The 22,309-nt window shown below is 44.7% G+C and overlaps 1 protein-coding gene across 1 annotated transcript in view; it reads right to left on the reverse strand.

Annotated features, from left to right (window-relative positions):
* Nucleotides 1-22,309, reverse strand: part of LOC137342180 (clustered mitochondria protein homolog) — a 71,154-nt gene that overhangs the window by 1,377 nt on the left and 47,468 nt on the right. The window contains 13 exon segments of the mRNA XM_068005928.1: nt 1-174; nt 2,978-3,051; nt 3,348-3,482; nt 4,517-4,610; nt 6,726-6,847; nt 7,922-8,047; nt 9,591-9,671; nt 10,482-10,621; nt 14,038-14,191; nt 17,501-17,585; nt 18,282-18,520; nt 19,901-19,963; nt 20,885-21,037. Coding sequence (XP_067862029.1) covers nt 1-174; nt 2,978-3,051; nt 3,348-3,482; nt 4,517-4,610; nt 6,726-6,847; nt 7,922-8,047; nt 9,591-9,671; nt 10,482-10,621; nt 14,038-14,191; nt 17,501-17,585; nt 18,282-18,520; nt 19,901-19,963; nt 20,885-21,037 — 1,640 coding nt within the window.

A 22,309-nucleotide genomic window follows, 5' to 3' on the forward strand; every position in this document is an offset into this window, starting at 1 on the left:
TCAGCCAGATTCCCTGCACCATTCGTGAATTCACCTGGAGCTGCAGTGCCATTGACCAGTATCTGATCATCTATCCCAATATCAGCCAAGGCCTTGGTCAGTCTCTGAGATGCCTGGATATCGGCCAGGATTAGTTTATGCATTCTTTCCGTTGCTTTTTCCAGGGCAGATTTTCTGAAAAGAACAATAAAGTTGACTAGTGAGAGCAGGTGGGAAAAGGCACAGCAAGTCATTGCTGGTGAAGTATGCAGGTGGCAAGAGGGGCAGTGGGTCAACTTCTGGAGAATTGGGGATTTATAACAGGTTGAAGTAAACTAGCTTTGGAGCAGGCTCGAGGGGGCATGTGGCCTACTCCTGCTACTATTTATTATGATTACACCACAAAGTTCCAAACAGAATCAAAATAAACCATGAACATGACACTTGGCATCAAGGTGCATGTGTATATCCCACATCGACATTACACAGTCTGCAATCTCAGGTATTGGGAAGAGACACCTCAAGAGCTAGACAGCAAACCCTTGGAATCTGGGGATGAGGGGGTGGGATTTGTGCTTTCCAGGGCATAGAGTGGCACTGGTACTTAGGTCAGACCGGTTTTGACTGCACAGGGGTCAGTGATGCAGATCCCATGGCATCCACTCACCTCACCGCGAGGCTTTTCCAATTGCTGTGCGTAGCATCCATCAATTGTAGAGATATTAGCAAGTAATTAATACCACAGGTGAAATAGATTTGTATCTTTTGGTTATCAATCTGCCGCACACCCTCAGAATAAGCAAGAAGAAAGACAGGTTTGCACTTAAATTTCACCTTTCACATCCTCGGGATGTTCCAAAGGTTCACGGCCAGTGAATTGCTTTTGAAGTGTAGTCATTGATATTCTGAGGCAGCCAGTTTGCATACAGCAATTTCCCACAACCAGAAGAATGAACAGTACCACAGGTATGGATTTCGAGGAACACATATCTCTCATGCATTTTCTAGCATTTCTTCTCTCTTCGACAGAGGCCGACTCCTTGCTGGATATAGTTCTACTATAGTCCTAGGAGCTCATGGATTTCTTTGTCACTGAGATTGAGATTGAGATGATACATTCAGCTGCCTCTGCCACTTCCCTCCCTTCCTCTAGCCAAACTTCCCCTAAGGTTTCCCCCTGCTCTAACCCTGAATTCGCATCTTTCTCTAGTTTCTCTCCCATTTTCCCATACGCCCCCTCCGGCCTCATCTTGTCCATGAGACCCACCTCCTGCTACCTGGACCCTATTCCCACCAAACTGCTGACCAACCAACTTCCCTTCCTGGCCCCCATGTTAGCTGATTTTGTCAACTATTCCCTCTCCTCAGGTACTGTCCCCTTCCCCTTCAAATCTGCCATCATTACCCCCCCTCCTCAAAAAACTCACCCTAACCCTTCTGTCCTTGAAAACTACCACCCTATCTCCAACATCCTTGAACGTGTTGTCACCTCCCAAATTTGTACCCATCTTTCCCCCAACTCCATGTTCAATCAGCACTGAAACGGCCCTTATCAAAAATCACAAATGACATCCTATGTGATGGTGACCGTGGTGAACTATCCCTCCTCATCCTTCTCGACCTGTCTGCAGCCTTTGACACTGTTGACCACACCATCCGTTGTTCAGCTGGGTGGGACTGCACTCACCTGGTTCCATTCCTATTTATCCAGTCGTAGCCAGAGAATCACCCTGAATGGCTTCTCTTCCCACTCCTGAACCAAGATTGCACACTTCCACCTCCGTAACATCGCCAGTCTCTGCTCCTGCCTCAGCTCATCTGCTGCTGAAATCCTCATTCATGCCTGTGTTACCTCTAGACTTGACTATTTCAATGCTATCCTAGCCGGCCTCCCATTTTCCATCCTCTGTAAACTTGAGCTTATCCAAAACTCTGCTGCCCGTATCCTAACTCAAACCAAGGCCTATTCACCAATCACCCCTGCGCTCGCTGACCTACATTGACTTTGGTCCAGTAACGCCTCAATTTTAAAATTCTCATCCTTGTTTTCATATCCCACCATGGCCCCACCCCTCCCCATCTCTGTAGCCTCCTCCATCCCAACAACCCTCCGAGATCTCTGCTCCTCCAATTCTAGCCTCTTGTGCATCCCCAATTTTCATTGCTCTAACATTGGCAGCCATACTTTCAGCTGCCTAGGCCCTAAGCTCTGGAATTCCCTCCCTAAACCTCTCCGCCTCTCGATCTCTCTTTCCTCCTTTAAAATACTTCTTAAAACATACCTCTTTGACCAAGCTTTTGGTCAGCTGGCCTAATATCTCCTTTATGTGGCTCGGTGTCAAATTTTGTATGATAATTGCTGTGAAGTGCTTTGGGACATTTTACCATGTTAAAGGCGCTATATAAATGCAAGTTGTACACTAATTGGCTGCCCACTGGCACGTGGCCCAAGTGGCTTCTTCATATGTGAGCCAAGAATTCAGGCTATTTGACAGTGAAGGCATCACAGCGAAGATTGCTTCTGACTTCAACACAGGCAGACTTCCAAAAAGAGTCACAAGATCGTGATCATGAACAAAAACAAGGCATGATTTTCCCCTTCCTTACCCAGAGGTGGGGAGGCCAATTGAAGCACTGTAACTGTTGCCCTCACTGAGATCAGCTAACTCACCACAGGCTAGGGATCTTCTGGTTAATAAGGCTCAGCAATACTCTTGCCAGCAAACACCAAATGAGCCACCTGGGAGCAAAGTAAAGTGCTTTCACACCTCAATGCCACTCACATCTGAGACAGATTTAAATTTCATAGGAAGGTCAAGCATTCCCAGTCCTTGATATAATTATCCATATCAATCTCAGCCAGTATTTATAGCTCGATGTTTGAATGTTCTTGCATTGATATAGTTCCCAGCTGCTAAATGACATTAATTCAGAATGGAGTAATCTCCCAGGGGGAAAACATGGCACTAATTCACAGATACAAACAGGGTAGGGTTACCTGGTATTGGTGTGGAGAATCCCGTTGATCATGTTGAGCTGCTCCAGCCTCATTTTGTTACTGAGGGGCATTGTCTGAGAACAGAAATGGGTAAGGTGTCAAATATTGTCCCCTCTGCAAACGGATATTCATTTAAAACTGGCAGATAATCCTGCATAGCCAACTAATTAGCATCAACTGCCCATTCCCTGGATTTCAGCTTACAGAATAGTGACATGGAGTACATCTGTTGATGATGACCTACCAGGTTCTGAGTCCTTACCAAGACACACCCCCACCCCAGGAACAGGTTATTCACCTGGCAAGATCCATACTATAGGAAACAGGAGGAAAGAGCTACTTTATCCTCTTGTATGTAAGGGGTACTGACCTGTACTGGAGGAAGATTGACATTTGATCCATTCTTGTAAATCTCATTCATGGTTCTCTGTAGGTTCACCGCCTGCTGAGTGACATGCTTCAGGAACTCGGAGCTCCCATTTGTCTTTTGGTGATTCTCCCCCAGCTATGTTGGAAATAAAAGTACAAGAAAAATAATCTCATTTAGTACTGCCACATTTCTGAACATGATGTGAAGATGGATTTTACAACACCAAGTTATAGTCCAACAAATTTATTTTAAATTCCACAAGCTTTCGGAAAAAACACCATTCACCTGAGGAAGGAGGAAGCCTCCGAAAGCTTGTGGAATTTAAAATAAATTTGTTGGACTATAACTTGGTGTTGTAAAATTGTTTACATTTCTGAACAGTTAATATTCTGGAATTCTGCTCAAGTACCTTCAGAAGCAGGAATATTTATTTAGGCCTTTCTCTTGGGAGATTAAATGGGTGGGGCAGAATGCATATGGTCTGTGGACGGAGAGGGCTTAATGGGCCAAATAGCCTTTTCTCATTACATACTTTCTTGTGTTCTGGCAGGTGCCAAAATATAGAGTTGTATAAAAACTCTTTGTTACCAGCATTAGAATCAAGGGGCTAACAACACTATTGCCACATGGTACCACTGCTTCTAAGAGAGGTATCCATTGTTACCATAGTGCAGGATTCCCATTTTGTCTATGCACTGGAACAGTATAATGTGGATTCTTCATTCCACTTCCTCCACGCTAAGATCTTGATCTATAGTACCATCTGGGAGGGAGAAACAAATTACCATGTGCATCTTGTCACGGCACTCACCTAACATTAGAGTCAGGGAATCGGGTGAGCAAGAAATGGGTGACTTGGACTAAGAAAATTAACCATCCTCCTGGAATGCAACTCACTGTCAAAATCTTTCAATGATTGCATCACAGATTGTAATATAAAACAATTTAAAAGTTACTCACTATGTAATTCAATAGAGTTCTTTATTTAGCAAGGTAAACATTACTTGCTGTGCAACTGCAGGGATTTGCTGTTTATTCAGCAGATTAAGGATTACCTTGTAATTAATTGAGTGTATTATGCTAAGGTAGCTCTCAAAAGATTCATTAAAGGTTGGCTTGTGAGCCGAAGCCCTACAACACAGGGATGAAGCGACTTTGGAATAACTGACCTGAGCTCTGTAGATGGTGTATGCTTCCTTCTCATGCTGCATAGCTGTTCGGAACTCTGCCTTGCTTGCGTAGACTTGGGCCATGAGGTGATAGCTGTACAGTTAAAACAAAAAACTAATCAGACATAAGTAGAGTTCAACTCATGACCTCTATCTTTCATGTGGGCCTTTGAGCATGGGTCCATTCTCCTATGAGGCACCAGTGGACTCCCTGCAATGTGGAACCTCCCTCTAACATACTTTCTCAGCAGCTCCTAAAAACTAGGTTCCATCTGGGGTGAGGGGTTAGTTGTGGGCTATTAAATGAACAGGTTACAAATCATGCACGTCACATATGGAGATGAAACATCCTTTTAAATTTCAAATCAGATGTCAGATTTTGTTACGGCTGAATTTTCAAACTGCATGATCAGAACTATTGCCAAATTAAGGAGCTGTGTGGCACAGTGCATTCTTAAATAAAAAGGAATTTATAGAAATGTTTATAATAATTTAGCACAAGTTACAACGAAGTGAACAAACTTCAATTAAGAGGAAAACAGCCAAATACATCACAATGAACCCGTTGCAGCCTAACAGGTAACTGTTAACTATAACGGCCAAGGCACACGAGTGTAACGTCACATTCTGAGATTCATCAGCAATCAGACCACTGTGCACTAGCAGGGCAAAGAACACATTGCAGTATTTATTTCTGTCTATAAACATGGTTTAAGAGTTTTGTGCTTTTCAAGCTGAGGGATGTTAGTGCTGGACAGTGGAACACTGTCATTTAGGGCAGCTGTGAGCCAGTCCATGAACCTTAGCAGTCAAATTACATCAAAACTACAGCACAGAAACAGGTCATTTGGCCCAGCTGGACTATGCCGGTGTGTATGCTCCACACAAGCCTCCCCCCTCCTTACATCATGTAACCCTATCCTTGCGTTCTGGTTTGTCTTGTTTGAATTCCTTGGGCCTGCAGGTTTACAAAGGGCTGTCCTTAGCACAGTTCCCCCGTTGATAAATAAATCCTCAAACTAAAATCTGTTAGGAGCAGCAGCTTGGGATATTTGTAAATGAATGGAAATGTTGACTTCAACTTTATATATAGCCTGTGAGCTCCATGGTATGCACCTGTGTGGCCCACAAAGACAAAAGTCTTTGGACACTGCTGATTTAGGGTATGCAGTGTTAGCATCAACTATTCCCAGGTCAGGTAAAAGTTAGATGCAAGCTTTTACTTCCTGTTCTCTCCCTCACTCTCCCTTGAAGAAGAGCAAGGGAGTTCTCCTGGTCAATATTTATCCCTCAACTAACACCACTAAACAACAAATTATCTGGTCATATAGCTCATTGCTGTTGTGGGACTTTACTGTGCGCAAACTGTCTGCCACGTTTCCCTACATCACAACGGTGGCTACACTTCAAAAGTACTTCATTGGCTGTAAAGCATTTGGGACATCTTGGTCATGAAACCCCTATATAAAGAACATAAGAAATAGGAGCAGGAGTGGGCCACACGGCCCCTCGAGCCTGCTCCACCATTCAATAAAATCATGGCTGATCTTTGACCTCAACTCCATTTTCCCACCCAATCCCCATATCCCTTGATTCCCCTAGAGTCCAAAAATCTATCTATCTCAGCCTTGAACATACTCAACGACTCAGCATCCACAGCCCTCTGGGGTAGAGGATTCCAAAGATTCACAGCCCTCTGAATGAATGAAGAAATTCCTCCTCATTTCAGTCTTAAATGGCTGACCCCTTATCCCCATAGTTCTAGACTCTCCAGCCAGGGGAAAATGCAAATCTTTTCCTTTAAAGCTCACTGTACTCAGCATCAACCCCAATCTCTGAACAGCATGCTAATGAATCAGTGTGACATTTGTATAGCCATTCTGTGGCCTGAGTGAGACTGCCAATTAGGGGGAGCCTTGTTCTGTAGGCCCCTGTCCTCCAGGAACTAGACTGTGATCACCCAAACTCATTTTATGTGGGATCCTTGCAGCCAGTCGACAAGAACCTGTCATCTCATCAATCTGGGCTGGATTTGAACTCAGGTTCCAGAGACGAAAGGTCTGCATGTAAAGCATTTCGTTTTTAATAGGAACTTGTAGCTGTTTTGAGATAGGAACGCTTACAAATTCTTTTACAAAAAAAATTTACACAGCTGACATTGAGATTCTGAGTTAAGTTTATCAGGTACAGGTGGAGTGTTGAGCCATACCTTAGAGCAGTCTCTAGAGCCTGGGTCCCATAATATTTGAGGTTTAATTCCAAAGCTTTCTGCAAGAATCGAATTGCAAGGTCGCAATCCAACGCAGCTTGGAGCATTAGACCGATGTTACTCTGTGGTTGGGGGGGTGGAGGGGAAGACAAAGTTAATTTCACATTGACCAAGTCCGAGCTCCACCGCCAGACACTCTCCTTTAAGATAGTGAAGCCTCTACATTGACAGACCCTTCCCTTTCCGACCCCATATCCTCTCCATCATCAAGACCACCTACTTCCACCTCTAACATCACCTGTTTCCGCCCCTGCCTCCGTCCATCTCCTGCCGAGATCCTCATCCATGCTTTTGTTACCTCTGGACTCGACTATTCCAATGCTCTCCTGGTCGGCTTTCCATCCTCCACCCTTGATAACCCACAGCTCATCCAAAACTCTGTTGCCTGTATCCCAAACCGGAACTCAAGTCGCAATCACCCATTAACCCTGTGCTCGTTGACTTACATTGACTCCCTGTCCCCCAACACGTCCAATTTAAAATTCCCATCCTTATACATAAGAACAACGATGGACAGGAAAATACCCTCGGGTCCATCCAGTTGTATCACAATTTATACACTCCCACCCCATCCAAAACCATGTGAATTTCCTGGGAGAGGTTTGTGTTCAAATCACTTCATGACCTCACCTCTCCCTATCTCTGTAACCTCCTCCAACACGAGGACTCTGCATTCCTCCAATGCTGGCCTATTGTGCATCCTCCTCTTCCTTCACTCCATCGTTGGTGGCCATCTAGGCCCTAAGCTCTGGAATTCCCTCCCTAAACCTTTCTGCTTCCCTCTCCTCCTTTAAAACACGCCTTTTTGACCACTTTGACCAAGCTTGTGGTCACCCCTCCTGATTATCTCCTCCTTTGTCTCAGTGTCAATTTTTATCTCATTACGCTTCTATGAAGTGTCTTGGGACTTTTCTTTCCTACAGTAAAGGTGCTATTTAAATGTAAGTCACACCACTTTCCAGTCATGGAGTTGGTAAAATGCCTCTTTGGTACCCAAATCAGGCAACTACCACCTTTAATGAGTTTTAACCTGGATTCCACCACCCCCCCCCAACCCACCCACAAAAAGACACACCAGGGATCAGTGCATTAAAACTCATTCCATCCCCAAGGAAAACTGTCATTTACACACTTACATCAAGAACAGCTATTTCCGGGTGGTCTTCTCCATGGATAGTGAGCATTAGGTGGCGGGCGCGGTATAGCAGCCTCAGCGCTGTTGAGACCTGGTTGTTCGCGAAGCAGTAGAGGCCCAGCCTGGCCTGTGAATGAACAACAATGGAAGGCAGTGATGAGCGTAACGGAGCAACAGTTCCACCTATGCAAGGTACAAGCTCCTTATTTCAAATCCAAAGTAACCAACCGTATGCTGAAGCTGTACTGGTGACGGAGTGATGCATTGGCCATGGCAAGGATCAAGAGCTCGTTACGCAGAGTTTAACAACGGAATGTATAATAATGAGGTTTGGCTACAACATGTAGAATAATGGAATTACTGGAGCCCTAAGATGTTAATTGCTGTATTTGCCAGTTCTTTACATTGTAATAGCTTTATCAACAGGAGCTTCTTGCCTCCAAGTCCTACAGAAGATGAATTAAATTGCCAAACAAAATCAAGTAGCAAGATACTGATACTGTTCATGGGATGTTGGTGTCTTAATGGAATATCTTAACTCCAATGCACGTGATCATGTCAGTGGAACCTCCTCATGTCAAGAGGTTCCACTGACATGATCCCTGGGGGTTTCACGAGACAGAAATTCTACGCACTCACCTTGGCGATTTTACTGGCAATATAATTTCATAAGTCTGTCTTTGCTGAATACAATGGAAACACAATCATCATACCCCCATTTCCAGCAATTTCACCAGAAAAGGGAATTGTACATAAACATCCCCAGCGATTCCACAGGCTACCGATCACATGCAGGTGTCTTTCGTAACTTCACCAGAAACACTGCTATACAGACTACGGAAGTCCCAGGTTCAATTCCCATTCTCTGCTGAATTAGCTGATTTTAGCATGGTGGCAGTAAGAGTGCTACAACTGGCTTCAGCTCCCCTGGGTTAGCAGGGGAAAACTGGCCATAATTCCCGTTGCTGATCGCTATCTAGTAAAAATGCATGTATGTGGATGTTAGCTAGGGCAGAGCTCAGCTGTGTTGATGTCATGGTGAATTAGGGTGCCACACTAACTGTCTAGGTTGACACAAAGAATGGCAGTTGGTCAAGGGCACCTGCATGTGAAAGCAAACCCCAGCATAAGTTGGTGCCTAGACCAGTGTCAGCTGTGGCTCAGTTGGTAGCACTCTCACCTCTGAGTCAGAAGGTTGTGGGTTCAAGTCCCACTCTGGAGACTTGAGCACAAAATTTAGGCTCACACTCTAGGGCATCACCGAGGGAGTTTGAGGTGTTGTCTTTTGGATGAGACACTAAATTGAGGCCCCATCTGCCCTCTCAGGTGGACGTAGAAGATCCCATGGAAGAGCAGAGGAGTTCTCCCCGGTGTCCTAGCCAATATTTATCCTGCAACCAACGTCAGTAAAACAGATTATCTGGTCATTTGTGGGACCTTACTGTGCGCAAATTGGATGCCGCGTTGCCTACATTACAACAGTGACTACACTTCAAAAGTACTTCATTGGTTGTAAAGCGCTCTGGGACATTCTGAGGTTGTGAAAGGCACTATAAAAATGCAAGTCTTTCTTTTCTTCAAGTGAAAAAGAGGGGGTAGAAAGTTAATGGAAAAAGGTGGGGGGGTGGGGGGGGAGAAAAAGAGAGAAAAAAAAACAAGAGATTACTCACATATTCACGGATGGTGCTGGGATGGTCAAAGCCGAGGATCCGCTCGCTGATTATTACAGCTTTCTGCTGGTTTTTTATAGCCTGTGTAAAAACGAAGGATAAACATCAGCATACATCATAATTGAGAGATGCAGCAGCATTTGGAGGAAATCACCTCCATCCGTGAAGAGTCTTCGCAACGTATGGTCTCCCTGACAAAGTCCACGATGGCAATGACTTGTCACCCTGTGACTGGACAGAGGTAGCTAACTCTGGACAGACAAGATCATGGATGTTGCTTCTGTGACCACAAGTCGCAGGATCTGATTTGCATTGAACACAACGGCTCCTGCAGGAACCTGTCCTATACTATTGTACATGCTGTATTATTCGGTGTCTCCCAATGTCAGAGCCTAACTTAATAAATGCTTTTCTTCTAATACCAATGAAGACAGACTACATACAGGCTCAGGGCTAAGGAGAAAACATAACAATGACATAAAACGAATAATGCACAGCGACAGGGACTCCAATTACCAGCCTGTCGATTCTCTTACGAGGGACCAACGACACGGAGTGACTAGACACTCCAGCTACAGTTGGGATGGCCACAGACACAAGCCTATTGTGTAAATGAGTAATATTGCATACTGTGCATGATATCCAGACTGAGGCAGAAAAGATAGTCACTCGAGGCCACCGCTTCACACGCATTATAGCGTGAAGGATCATTTAATTATTCAGATTCCCCTTCTGTTAAAAGCTCAGCTTGGCACCTCGTAAGATCAGGATCAGACGGTGTAGGGAATAGCAAAACAGCCATATTCTAATGGTGTGGGATGATTAAGACTTCAGGCACAGAACTCCCATCACATGCTTACCCAGCAGTCCGAACCTGGAATTGCTGCTCACCTTTGGGATGTCATCCATGATGTAATTGAGCCGTGCAAGGAGGTGCAAACAACCACAGATGTCGGGGTGCAAGGCTCCATACACATTGTTGAATAGGTTTAAAGCCTCATTGAGCAACTCAAAACCTTTCTTAAGATTTCCTGGAAACATAAAAACATTAACAGTCAAAGCTACAAAGGAGGGAGGAGATAAAAGGAGAAAAAAACATCATGGTTTCTGTTCCTGATCACTGTCAATATTAGACACTGAATGATTACTTGGGAAAAGCATCTCCAGGTTCCCAAAACTCAAACTTCAGCAAGAATTGATACCTTTAGGAAAAGGCGGTATGAAAACTGGGTGGACAAGTTACATTATGTTGTACATCCCCCAAGCACTTTCACACTTGATACAAAGCTAACTAGTATTATATATTGTGCTATATAATGTGCAGATGTGGGTACACACCCATAATTCCCCCCTGGCAAGCTTCTAGTCTTGATCGTGTAGTCAGGCGGGGAGACCGTGCAAAAGCCAAAGCTTCCCCATGAAGGCAGAGAAGAGAAAAAAAAATGTATTTTAAAACTAGACTGCAGGTCAATCTCACTGCTATTATGTGTCTCTCCAGAGACCAGTTACAGAGCATCATTGGCAGAGTCCAGGGAGGAGATCAACTGGCTGTCTTCACTGTTTAAGGCATAAAGGGGCTAATTTGGTTGATGTCCAAAATAAATAAAGTCCAACTGTCTGACACATGGCTGTTGTTGATTTTCATATCCTCATGACCCCCTTTTAGTACATAATAATTTTGAGCAGGAAAATGCTATTAGGGATTTCAAACCAATCTCTTTTGCAGGGATCAACCCCATAAGAACATAAGAAATAGGAGCAGGAGTAGGCCAATCGGCCCTTTGAGCCTGCTCCGCCATTTAATAAGATCATGGCTGATCTGATCCTAACCTCAAATCTAAATTCATGTCCAATTTCCTGCCCGCTCCCCGTAACCCCTAATTCCCTTTACTTCTAGGAAACTGTCTATTTCTGTTTTAAATTTATTCAATGATGTAGCTTCCACAGCTTCCTGGGGCAGCAAATTCCACAGACCTACCACCCTCCGAGTGAAGAAGTTTCTCCTCATCTCAGTTTTGAACGAGCAGCCCCTTATTCTAAGATTATGCCCCCTAGTTCTAGTTTCACCCATCCTTGGGAACATCCTTACTGCATCCACCCGATCAAGCCCCTTCACAATCTTATATGCCTCTCATTCTTCTGAACTCCAATGAGTAGAGTCCCAATCTACTCAACCTCTCCTCATATGTCCGCCCCCTCATCCCTGGGATTAACCGAGTGAACCTTCTTTGTACTGCCTCGAGAGCAAGTATGTCTTTTCTTAAGTATGGACACCAAAACTGTATGCAGTATTCCAGGTGCGGTCTCACCAATACCTTATACAACTGCAGCAATACCTCCCTGTTTTAATACTCTATCCCCCTAGCAATAAACGCCAACATTCCGTTGGCCTTCTTGATCACCTGCTGCACCTGCATACTAACTTTTTGATTTTCTTGCACTAGGACCCCCAGATCCCTTTGTACTGCAGTACTTTCCAGTCTCTTGCCATTGAGATAATAACTTGCTCTCTGATTTTTCCTGCCAAAGTGCATAACCTCACATTTTCCAATATTGTATTGCATCTGCCAAATCTCCGCCCACTCACCCAGCCTGTCTATATCCCCTTGTAGGTTTTTTATGTCCTCCTCACTCTCCACTTTCCCTCCCATCTTTGTATCATCTGCAAACTTTGATACGTTACACTCGGTCCCCTCCTCCAAATTGTTAATATAGATTGTAAAGAGTTGGGAACCCAGCACCGACCCCTGCGGAACACCACTGACCACTGGTTGCCAGTCCGAGAATGAACCATTTATCCCAACTCTCTGCTTCCTGTTCGATAACCAATCCTCCACCCATGCCAGAATATTAACCCCAATCCAGTGATTCTTTATCTTGAGCAATAATCTTTTATGTGGCACCTTGTCGAATGCCTTCTGGAAGTCTAAATACACTACGTCCACTGGTTCCCCTTTATCCATCCTGTACGTTACGTCCTCAAAGAACTCAAGCAGATTTGTCAGACATGACTTCCCCTTCGTAAAGCCATGCTGACTTTGTCCTATTAAATTATATTTATCCAAATGTTCCGCTACTGTCTCCTTAATAATAGAGTCCAAAATTTTACCCACCACAGATGTTAGGCTAACTGGTCTATAATTTCCAGCCTTCTGCCTTTTTAAATAACGGTGTTACATTAGCAGTTTTCCAATCTGCTGGGACCTTTGCCGAGTCCAGAGAATTTTGGAAAATTATTACCAAAGCATCCACAATCCCTACTGCCACTTCCCTCAAGACCCTGGGATGTAAGCCATCAGGTCCAGGGGATTTATCCGCCTCGAGTCCCATTAATTTACTGAGTACCAATTCCTTAGTGATTTTAATCGTATTTAGCTCCTCCCCCCCAGAGCCCCCTGTTTGTCCAGTGTTGGGATATTCTTAGTGTCCTCTACCGTAAAGACTGAAACAAAATATTTGTTCAGCATTTTTGCCATCTCCATGTTTCCCACCATTAATTTCCCGGTCTCATCCTCTAAGGGACCTACGTTTGCCTTAGCCACCCTTTTTCTTTTTATATAACTATAGAATCTCTTGCTATCTGTTTTTATATTTTTTACTAATTTATTTTCATAATCTATCTTCCCTTTCTTAATCAATCCTTTAGTTACTTTTTGCTGTCTTTTGAAGACTTCCCAATCTTCTATCCTCCCACTAAGTTTGGCTACCATATATGTCCTTGTTTTTAGTCGGATACTATCCTTAATTTCTTTACCTAGCCACGGATGGCTGTCATTTCTTTTACACCCTTTTTTCCATCTACCCACCTGGTCACCATATCCCCCATCGGTGTGGGTAGTGTGTCCCTCATCACCAAGTCACACCTTGGTCTCTCTCCCCCCTACTCTTCTGGCATCTTCTCTTCCTTTGAGCATCTTTGCCAACCGTTTTGCCTCCCTTTCAAAATCCCCGCTATAGTCATTGAATTTTAGGAATAGTCCTCCACTTGAGTATGATCAGCACCACAGAAGTGAACAAAAACAGCACTTGGAGCCTGTGTTATAAAGGGAGTGATGACATGTTGGGGGAGCTGAATTTCTCCTACTGAATCAACATGTATTCCCAAGTCAGGTGCAGCACAAGTTAGATGCAGAGTAAAACTCCCTCTACACTGTCCCAAACATATGCCTAAAATCTCAGCCCCAGAAAGAGTGCCCCTAGCTGTACCATCGTGACATTTCCCAGAGTAGCCTTTCCTCTTTTACTCACTCAATGCTGAGCAGTTCGGGGCGTGAATGCATGCTCAGTGAGATTTGCTTCATCTGATCTAATTTTATGCTGGACCCTTAACATCATCTACAGGAAATGTCGTATTCTTTCTGTTTGAGCCCATTGGCGAAAGGGCGTCAATCTTATCCAACGTTCCACCCAATCACACGGACACTGTCCCCTCGACATAACTACGTACCTTTCTGAATTTTAGTTTGTGCGTTCTGATAAACCTTGTCAGCATCTGTTGCCTTCACAACGATGTGCTTGAACACAGGGAAAGTGTTGAGAATATCATCCTCTGTGAAGGTGGGCTTGTGACGACTGTCAAAGTTATATTCTCGCAGCAGAATCTGAGAGAAAATATTCAAGAATGTATGAACAGGTCACAACAAAGCAAAAAAGGGTTGGCTCAGCAAGTTTATTCTGAGAGTGAGTCACACAGACCAGAAAAATCCCACGTTTGATCCTTCATTTGTGTTAGGTAACTGATTTCAGCTGGGGCAGCTGAAGTGCTAGAATTGACTTAAATGCTCTTGGGATGGAAGGGATGGAATTGAATAAGCCATGGTTCCTGCTGCTGGTCAATATCCAGTGACCTTTACTGGAAAGGGCATGTGTGTGAATTTCAGGCAAGAACAGGATCAGGATTAGCCATGATCCATCAATGCCACACTACCATAGCTTGTTCATACTCACTGTCAAGATGCAAACGTTAAGAATAGACAATAAGGGTGAGGTATCGGAGAGTGACTGGCAATGTGGCACCAAACACCATTAGGAATTAATGTCTTCAAGGGAGGAAACTTTCCAGAAAAGCCCCCCAAAAATGCAACTGCAGCAGAGCTCCTGGAGATAAAGGAAACTTTCTAAATGGTAAAAAGTTAAAAACAGTGGATGTCCAAAGGCACTTAGGGGTTCAGGTACATAGATCATTGAAGTGTCATGAACAGGTGCAGAAAATAATCAAGAAGGCTAATGGAATGCTGGCCTTTATATCTAGAGGATGAGAGTACAAGGGGGCAGAAGTTATGCTGCAGCTATACAAAACCCTGGTTAGACCGCACCTGGAGTACTGTGAGCAGTTCTGGGCACCGCACCTTCGGAAGGACATATTGGCCTTGGAGGGAGTGCAGCGTAGGTTTACTAGAATGATACCCGGACTTCAAGGGTTAAGTTACGAGGAGAGATTACACAAATTGGGGTTGTATTCTCTGGAGTTTCGAAGGTTAAGTGGTGATCTGATCGAAGTTTATAACATATTAAGGGGAACAGATAGGGTGGATAGAGAGAAACTATTTCCGCTGGTTGGGGATTTTAGGAGTAGGGGGCACAGTTTAAAAATTAGAGCCAGACCTTTCAGGAGCGAGATTAGAAAACATTTCTACACACAAAGGGTGGTAGAAGTTTGGAACTCTCTTCCGCAAACGGCAATTGATACTAGCTCAATTGCTAAATTTAAATTTGAGAGAGATAGCTTTTTGGCAACCAAAGGTATTAAGGGATATGGGCCAAAGGCAGGTATATGGAGTTAGATCACAGATCAGCCATGATCTTATCAAATGGCGGAGCAGGCACGAGGGGCTGAATGGCCTACTCCTGTTCCTATGAAACTCACTGTTAGGAGCCTGTCTCCAGGGCTTGTCTAAGGAGACTGAAGAAGGGACAGGAGGAATTTGTTTGTCGAGCTGCTAGTGCCCGTCGTGCCTCCACAGGCAGCTTGCCCATCTCGGATAACAAATTTCGGACTACCTGCCTTGCCGGCAGTGGCCCTCAGATAAGTGCAGGGGAGGAGAGGGTCGTGAGTGGGGGTGGGTAAATCCTGGCCAACAGCAGTGCTATGGAGCCAGGTGCAGCACTCCTGCTCCCCCCTGCTCCACATGAATTTTTACAAAGTGAAACCTACCTTTTGGGTGGCAACAGATTGCTAGGCTGCATCCACGTCTTAGGGCAGCCCAATTTCCCTGAGGAGCCCTAAACACAGGCATCAGGCCCCTCATTAGCATATGCTAGAGGCCTAGTGCCTGCTTTAGGCGGCCGTCTTGAACTTCTGAAAATCATCCAACGTCAATTTAGCATTGGATGTTTTTCAGTAATCCTTGGGGAACAGGGCATAGGACCTTCGAAATTGGTCATTTTGCCCCCATTTTCTGTCTGGAAAACAGGTACAATGATGACTAATTTCTACCCCATTGACACTTGCTGGGATACAATTTCACAGGTGTCAGCGGCTCTCCAATACTTTGCAGAATGATCAATCTATGCAAGCCTGGACCCTAAGTGTTAGCAGGCTATTTGAGCACTGAGGAGACGTCATAACTGATGAGCTCTTGCTTTTACCCAATATCCACACAAATGCATTTTGCATCAAGAAGGTGGGTAGAGATCAGGAGCAGCAATTAGGCTGGGTTTTTCCTCCTCCCATGTCCAGGAGCACCGAGGTCAGTTGTATCACCCATCTTTGCTCTGACTGATATTTGCAAACTTTTTAAAGTTACTCTACCTTCACAGGTCCTGATCTTTCCAATCTCCCCTCAAACAGTAGATGGGCTCCTGACATCATTTGGTGCCAAGTGTCTGATTTCAGAGACTGAAAAACACTGGCTCAGAATCTACTCTGTAAAATTCTACGAACAACACTATTTGATATCTCGTGGGACAAAATACATTTAGCTGAAAACACAGCTTCATTACTGACTGAATCAGTGCTGGGGTGGATTTTTAGACATTAGTGAAGCACAGATGTGTGGTAGCCGCAGTCACTGAAATAATAGCATTCACTTCTAATCAAATCCAGTTTGTGGTATAAGTTTTGAAATTCCCAAATTATTCCTAGCAGCCACTAAGTAAGTTCAGAACGTGTAAGCAGACCCTGCTAGTATATCAGTAAACAGGCTTCTACCGAACTGAAGAGCTCTGTGCGAGGACATGTTCTTTGTTTTTCTCCTCCTATTATTCTCCCTTTACTTCTATGAAAAGCGTGACTCATATTCAGTAAATGTAAGGAAGCTTACTCTGTGCACTACACGCAGTGAAAGAACGTATTTAAATCTCTCCTCCCCAACTTTCACAAGCAGCAGCAGCCGCCTTCCACGCCCAAGGGGGCATTCTTCATGTGTGAGCCCAGACAGCGGAGTGGGAAGGGAATGACAGCTGATCCTGATGCTGCCTTCAATCAGTGCGCGCGCACACACACACACACACACACACACACACTCTCTCTCTCTCTCTCTCTAAGCAGGGGTACCTGGGCAGTGAACAGAAGTGGGAACTGATTAATTTTTCCTCTTCCTAATCTCCCCATTTACTCTGCAGTTGAGATCAGTGAACACAGCAAAACCAGAAATCAAACCTGGGACTTTTCTGATCTGCCTGGCTCAATCCCACATGGGACAGTGCAATTAAGCCACTTGGCCATCCTGTCCAATATTTTCTTACTGTACTCTAAACTTTAGTCAATTTTACATCTATTGTAAGGTTTCACTCAGCAAATTGGATTTGTAAACAAATTAGCTTCCCTATTTACTGGGATACCTGCATGGTGAACCAACTCAAGCAAAGCAATGGCACAGCTGTTAAGAGTAATATGCAGATGAGGGTGTCACGCAGTAATGACAGATCACGTGTATGCTGCATAATTATAGTGGAAGGATTGGCAGTACCTGAATTCCAGCCTTTATACAGAACTCACGCAGCAGGGACACCTTCTGCAGACCAAACCGCTCCACCGCTTGATCAACCCCGTCACTGAAACACATCAATCACACAAATATCAGCTAACAGCAGGAGGAGAGCGCCCAGGGAGTTTAAATAACTAAAGAAAAACTAAACAGCGGATAGAAAACATAGTTTCTCCCTTCCCACTCACCCAAGGAATCATCAGATTTTCATCTTTCTGCCTAAAAGTTGTGTTTTATTTTTTAAGGTTGGCTGCATATCAAGCCTATATTGTGTTCCCAGGGCCAAGTGGCACCGGACCTGCTCCGAGACCATGCCAGTCACAGCCCCTATGCAATGAATGGAACTACTCCAGTTCAGGAATCTCAATGGGGTGGCCTGCAAGTAAGAAGATCCACCATGGTGGGGTTTTGATGGAGTCACTGACCCACCTCGAACTAATGGAATGGTCATCAACCCATTCTGAAGTAGAAACCAACGTTTCTTTGTAACCAGGGAGTAGGAAGATGTCCATGACTATATAGGTTGGCTCTCCTTTTCCTTTTCAGCAATCTTTCAGGACCGCGTGCTGGTCTGTACTTTGCACCACCCCAGAGTGTTCGAGTGGAGGCCCAGATGTGAAGCAGGAGCAGTTCCACTCCACACATCAATACACCCGACAAGATTAAAAACAAGTCATTGGAGGAATTCCTTTAGCTATAGCAATGGATGATGTAGAAAGTGACTGAGAAATAAGTATGTTCAAGTGTCAGTGCCACTACATACCAGGCCAACGCGTAGTCGAAGCTCTCACCAGCCTCACTGTTAATCTGTTTCCACAGCTCAGTGGGTGTCAGGCTGGCCCATGCTGTGTCATTCCCAGGAATCCTTATCTTTCGCTTGCTCTTTTTCCTGCGTGATACAAGTTCATCCAGAAGCAAATGTGCAACAGGATTGGGGTAGGAGCTCAGCAAGCAGTTCAGAAAGTGACTAATGGCAGATGAGAGTGCTGATATCTCCACACCCTGGGAGAAAAAGGAAAAAGAAACCTGAACTGAAGAACTTGCGAGAGTTATGAAGAATGGTAAATCCCTTATTAAAGCTAAGGGTCACATGTCCAAAATCCTGAACCAAAGCTTTATATTGTATTTGTCAAGGTGCATGGTTCCTTCTTTTCAAATAAGCTGTTTGAGTGGATGATGCTATGAGTAGAGTGGTTGGGATTCAACCCATGGCCTAATCACTGGCGTGGGCCAGTGAGAGCAAAGAGAGAGCAATATAAACCAATAATGTCAAAGTTTAACTCCACACAATCCAGCCAGCTTCCAGTAAACAGCACAAAGTGCCTCTGAATAAAGCATCACCCTTGCACATTTTTCCCCTTTTCTCTAATGCTGTCTGTACTTTCCTCTCGATCCCTTGGCCCACCAACCTAGACTTAGTTGAGAAGGTAAAGGGATGCCAAACCAATCCAGCTGTTGCTATCCAACTGTTAGGGGGTTGAGTGCACCCAGGGGTGACTCTCCCTGTGGAGAAGTGTGCGACTTCCATCCAGTGCTTCCCCATAGTGACATGTGCTGACACTGGGAACCCAGCAGTGCAGATCCATGGCCCACCATTCTGGATCAATGCATTGGTGCTTCAATGTGACACTGCCTCTCGTAAGGAGAATTTTAATGTAATGTTGTTTGCCAGCTCCGCAAATACCCAGTCCATCTGCCTCATCTCACCAGCTCATGGACCAGCTTTTTCCAATGTATGTGCTGATAGGAGATGCTGAAAATATAGATCTAGGACAAATATTTGCCCAGAGCAACAATGCAAATACAGGTCTGAGATCTAATCCACACATTTCAGCTGCACTCGTCAATTACTTCAACTTCCATGAACACAGAGAAAATTATACAGCCTGCCAATGAAAAGGTACCCAGCAACATGCAGGGTCAGAGAGCAGGGTGGGGAAAATGGCTGACGCTCTCCTCAAAACAGCCAAACACAGAAATATTCTTACATTTCTTCCAGTTACCTTGAATTTTCTCCCCATCCTTCCTGAAGGTGCTAACTCATGCTAGAAAACAGCTGTTGAGTTTTGCAAAGGGCAATAAGCAATGCCTGCTCCTTTCCTCACACATGTACTTTCCAGCATACATCACTGGATAACGACCAGGAGCAGTGATCCTGGCTCTTTTATCCCCCCCTCACTAACTCAAAAGGCACCATGGCCAATTTCAACACTGCTACTGCCCTGACTGAGACCAGCTAATTCAGCACAGAACAGGAACTGAACCTGGGGCATTCCTGCTCTGTTGGAGGAGCACATGAAGGTGTTACCTCCCCACCCTCCCCTCCAAGTCATGGTTAATGGAAGAAAATAATGAGTTTAATCTGTGAGTTGAGGGGATTACCTGGAGGTAGAGGACTATGATGTGCTTTGCCGCCCGAGTGATGATTTCACTGATTAGCAGTCTCTGCAGAAATACAAACACACAATCTTAGATGCTGACCAGCTACTCAAGGTCTAGGATTAGAATCCAAATGAGCAAACTCAGTTACTGGATTAAACCTTACAGGTATCAACCCCAGTGACCCCCTTCAGGAATGTAACTAAATCCCATACTGTCAACACTAGAGATTTAATGCTGCTTCAAAGAGATAAACCACCACATCAGATGGAAAAGGTTAATACCATAGAATTAGACCATTGCATGCTTATTACAAAAAATTGTCCAGGAGATAACTGTTTGTTCCATTACAGATCATCTCTTTCCCATCACCAAGATATCACTAGATACCCACGACGCATCTACTCTACGTTGTCATGTATGCGAGTACATATCCCAAATATTTCACCACCTCTAATTTTCTCCCCATCTCTCCTGAATGTGATGACTTGTGCTGAGGTATAGTCCTACAAGTACCAGTCACCCTTTGGTACATTGTGTGAGTGGCCCTTTTTCATGTGTAATATCAGCGAGGGGAGCATCTCAGCTGAACCCAATACGGTCCTCGCTCAAAGTGTGCACGTGCGTATGCTCTCGCACACTCCAGCAAGAGATCACTGGATAATGATCAAGTTTGGGAACCTTGCCTGATTTTTGTTCCACTTCTCCCACCCAGGGATGTCAAGGCTAATTCTAGGGCCCCACTGCCACCTTGGCTGAGATTAGCTAACTCAGCACAGGCTAGGGATCAAATTTGGAATTCCCTGTTCTGTACGTCTCAGTTCCACACTATGCAGTGCAATTATTAACTGAGCCATTGGGAGACTCCATCATGTGCAAACTCAGGATTATCAATTATGGCTGATGACATTTTAAAACCATATATTTACACAGTTTGATAATCAGTCCTCCCCCACAAAGTGATCTTTCTCTTAGCTGAATACATACCCAGATGTGATCCAGGTATTGCTTGTCTTCTGACTGGCTTATCAGCTGTGTTATTTTACCAATGTACCGAATATTGATTCCGTGTTGGTGCAGGGCATCTGTCATTGTGGTGCCATCGGCAGGCACAGTGACATGATTTACACAGTCTTTGATCTGGAAATCAAGAAGAGGGAGAGAATTCAATCTGTATGCCAGACACCATATACTTGACATCTTCGAACAGCCATTTCTCCTCCGCATCACCTCCTCCATAATCAGTTAATGACAACAAAAACAACTTGCATTTATTTAGTGCCTTTAACGTAGTAAAATCGTCCCAAGGCGCTTCACAGGAGCGATTATCAAACAAAATTTGACACCGAGCCATATAAGGAGATATTAAAGGCAGGTGGTCAAAAGCTTGGTCAAACTAGGTTTTAAAGAGCGTCTTAAAGGAGGAGAAGGGTGGAGAGGCGGAGAGATTTAGGGAGAGAATTCCAGAGTTTAGGGCATAGGCAGCTGAAGGCACGGCCGTGAATGGTGGAACGGTTAAAATCGAGGATGCACAAGAGGCAAAAATTGGAGGAGTGCAGAGATCTCAGAGAGTTGTTGGGCTGGAGGAAGTTACAGAGATAGAGGGGCGAGGCCACGGAGGGATTTGAAAACGAGGATGAGAATTTTAAAATCGACACATTGCCAGACCTGGAGCCAATGTAGGTCAGCGAGTACAGGGGCGATGGGAGAACGGGATTTGGTGCGATTAGGATACCGGCAGCAGAGTTTTAGATGAGCTCAAGTTTATGGAGGATGGAAGATGGGAGGCCGGCCAGGAGAGCATTGGAATAATCAAGTCTAGAGGTAACAAAGGCAAGGATGAGGGTTTCAGCAGATGAGCTGAGGCAGGGGCGGAGATGGGCCACATTACAGAGGTGGAAGTAGGCAGTCTTGGTGATGGAGTGACTATGCGGTTGGAAGCTCAGCTCAGGGTCAAATAGGACGCCAAGGTTGCAAACGGTCTGTTTTAGCCTGGGAGAGGGATGGAGTTGGTGGCTAGGGAATGGAGTTTGTGCGGGGACCAAAGACAATGGCGTCCTTCTGCCCAATATTTAGTTGGAGGAAATTTTTCCTCATCCGGTACTGGATGTCGGACAAGCCGTGTGACAAATCAGAGACAATAGAGGGGTCGCGAGATGTGGCGGTGAGGTAGAGTTGGGTGTCGTCAGCGTACGGTGGAACCCGACGTCGTGTTTTCGGGTGATATTGCCGAGGGGCAGCATATAGATGAGGAATAGGAGGGGGCTAAGGATAGATCCTTGGGGACTCCAGAGGTAACGGCTCAAACAAACAACAGCTGTGAAAACATTCCATCCAAAAGTGCTCATTTGTTTTCAAATTTAGTGAGGTCTGAGGCTTGCAATCAGAATTATCTACTCTAATCCCATTTTC

Source organism: Heptranchias perlo, chromosome 25, assembly GCF_035084215.1.
Source record: "Heptranchias perlo isolate sHepPer1 chromosome 25, sHepPer1.hap1, whole genome shotgun sequence".
NCBI lineage: Eukaryota > Metazoa > Chordata > Chondrichthyes > Hexanchiformes > Hexanchidae > Heptranchias > Heptranchias perlo.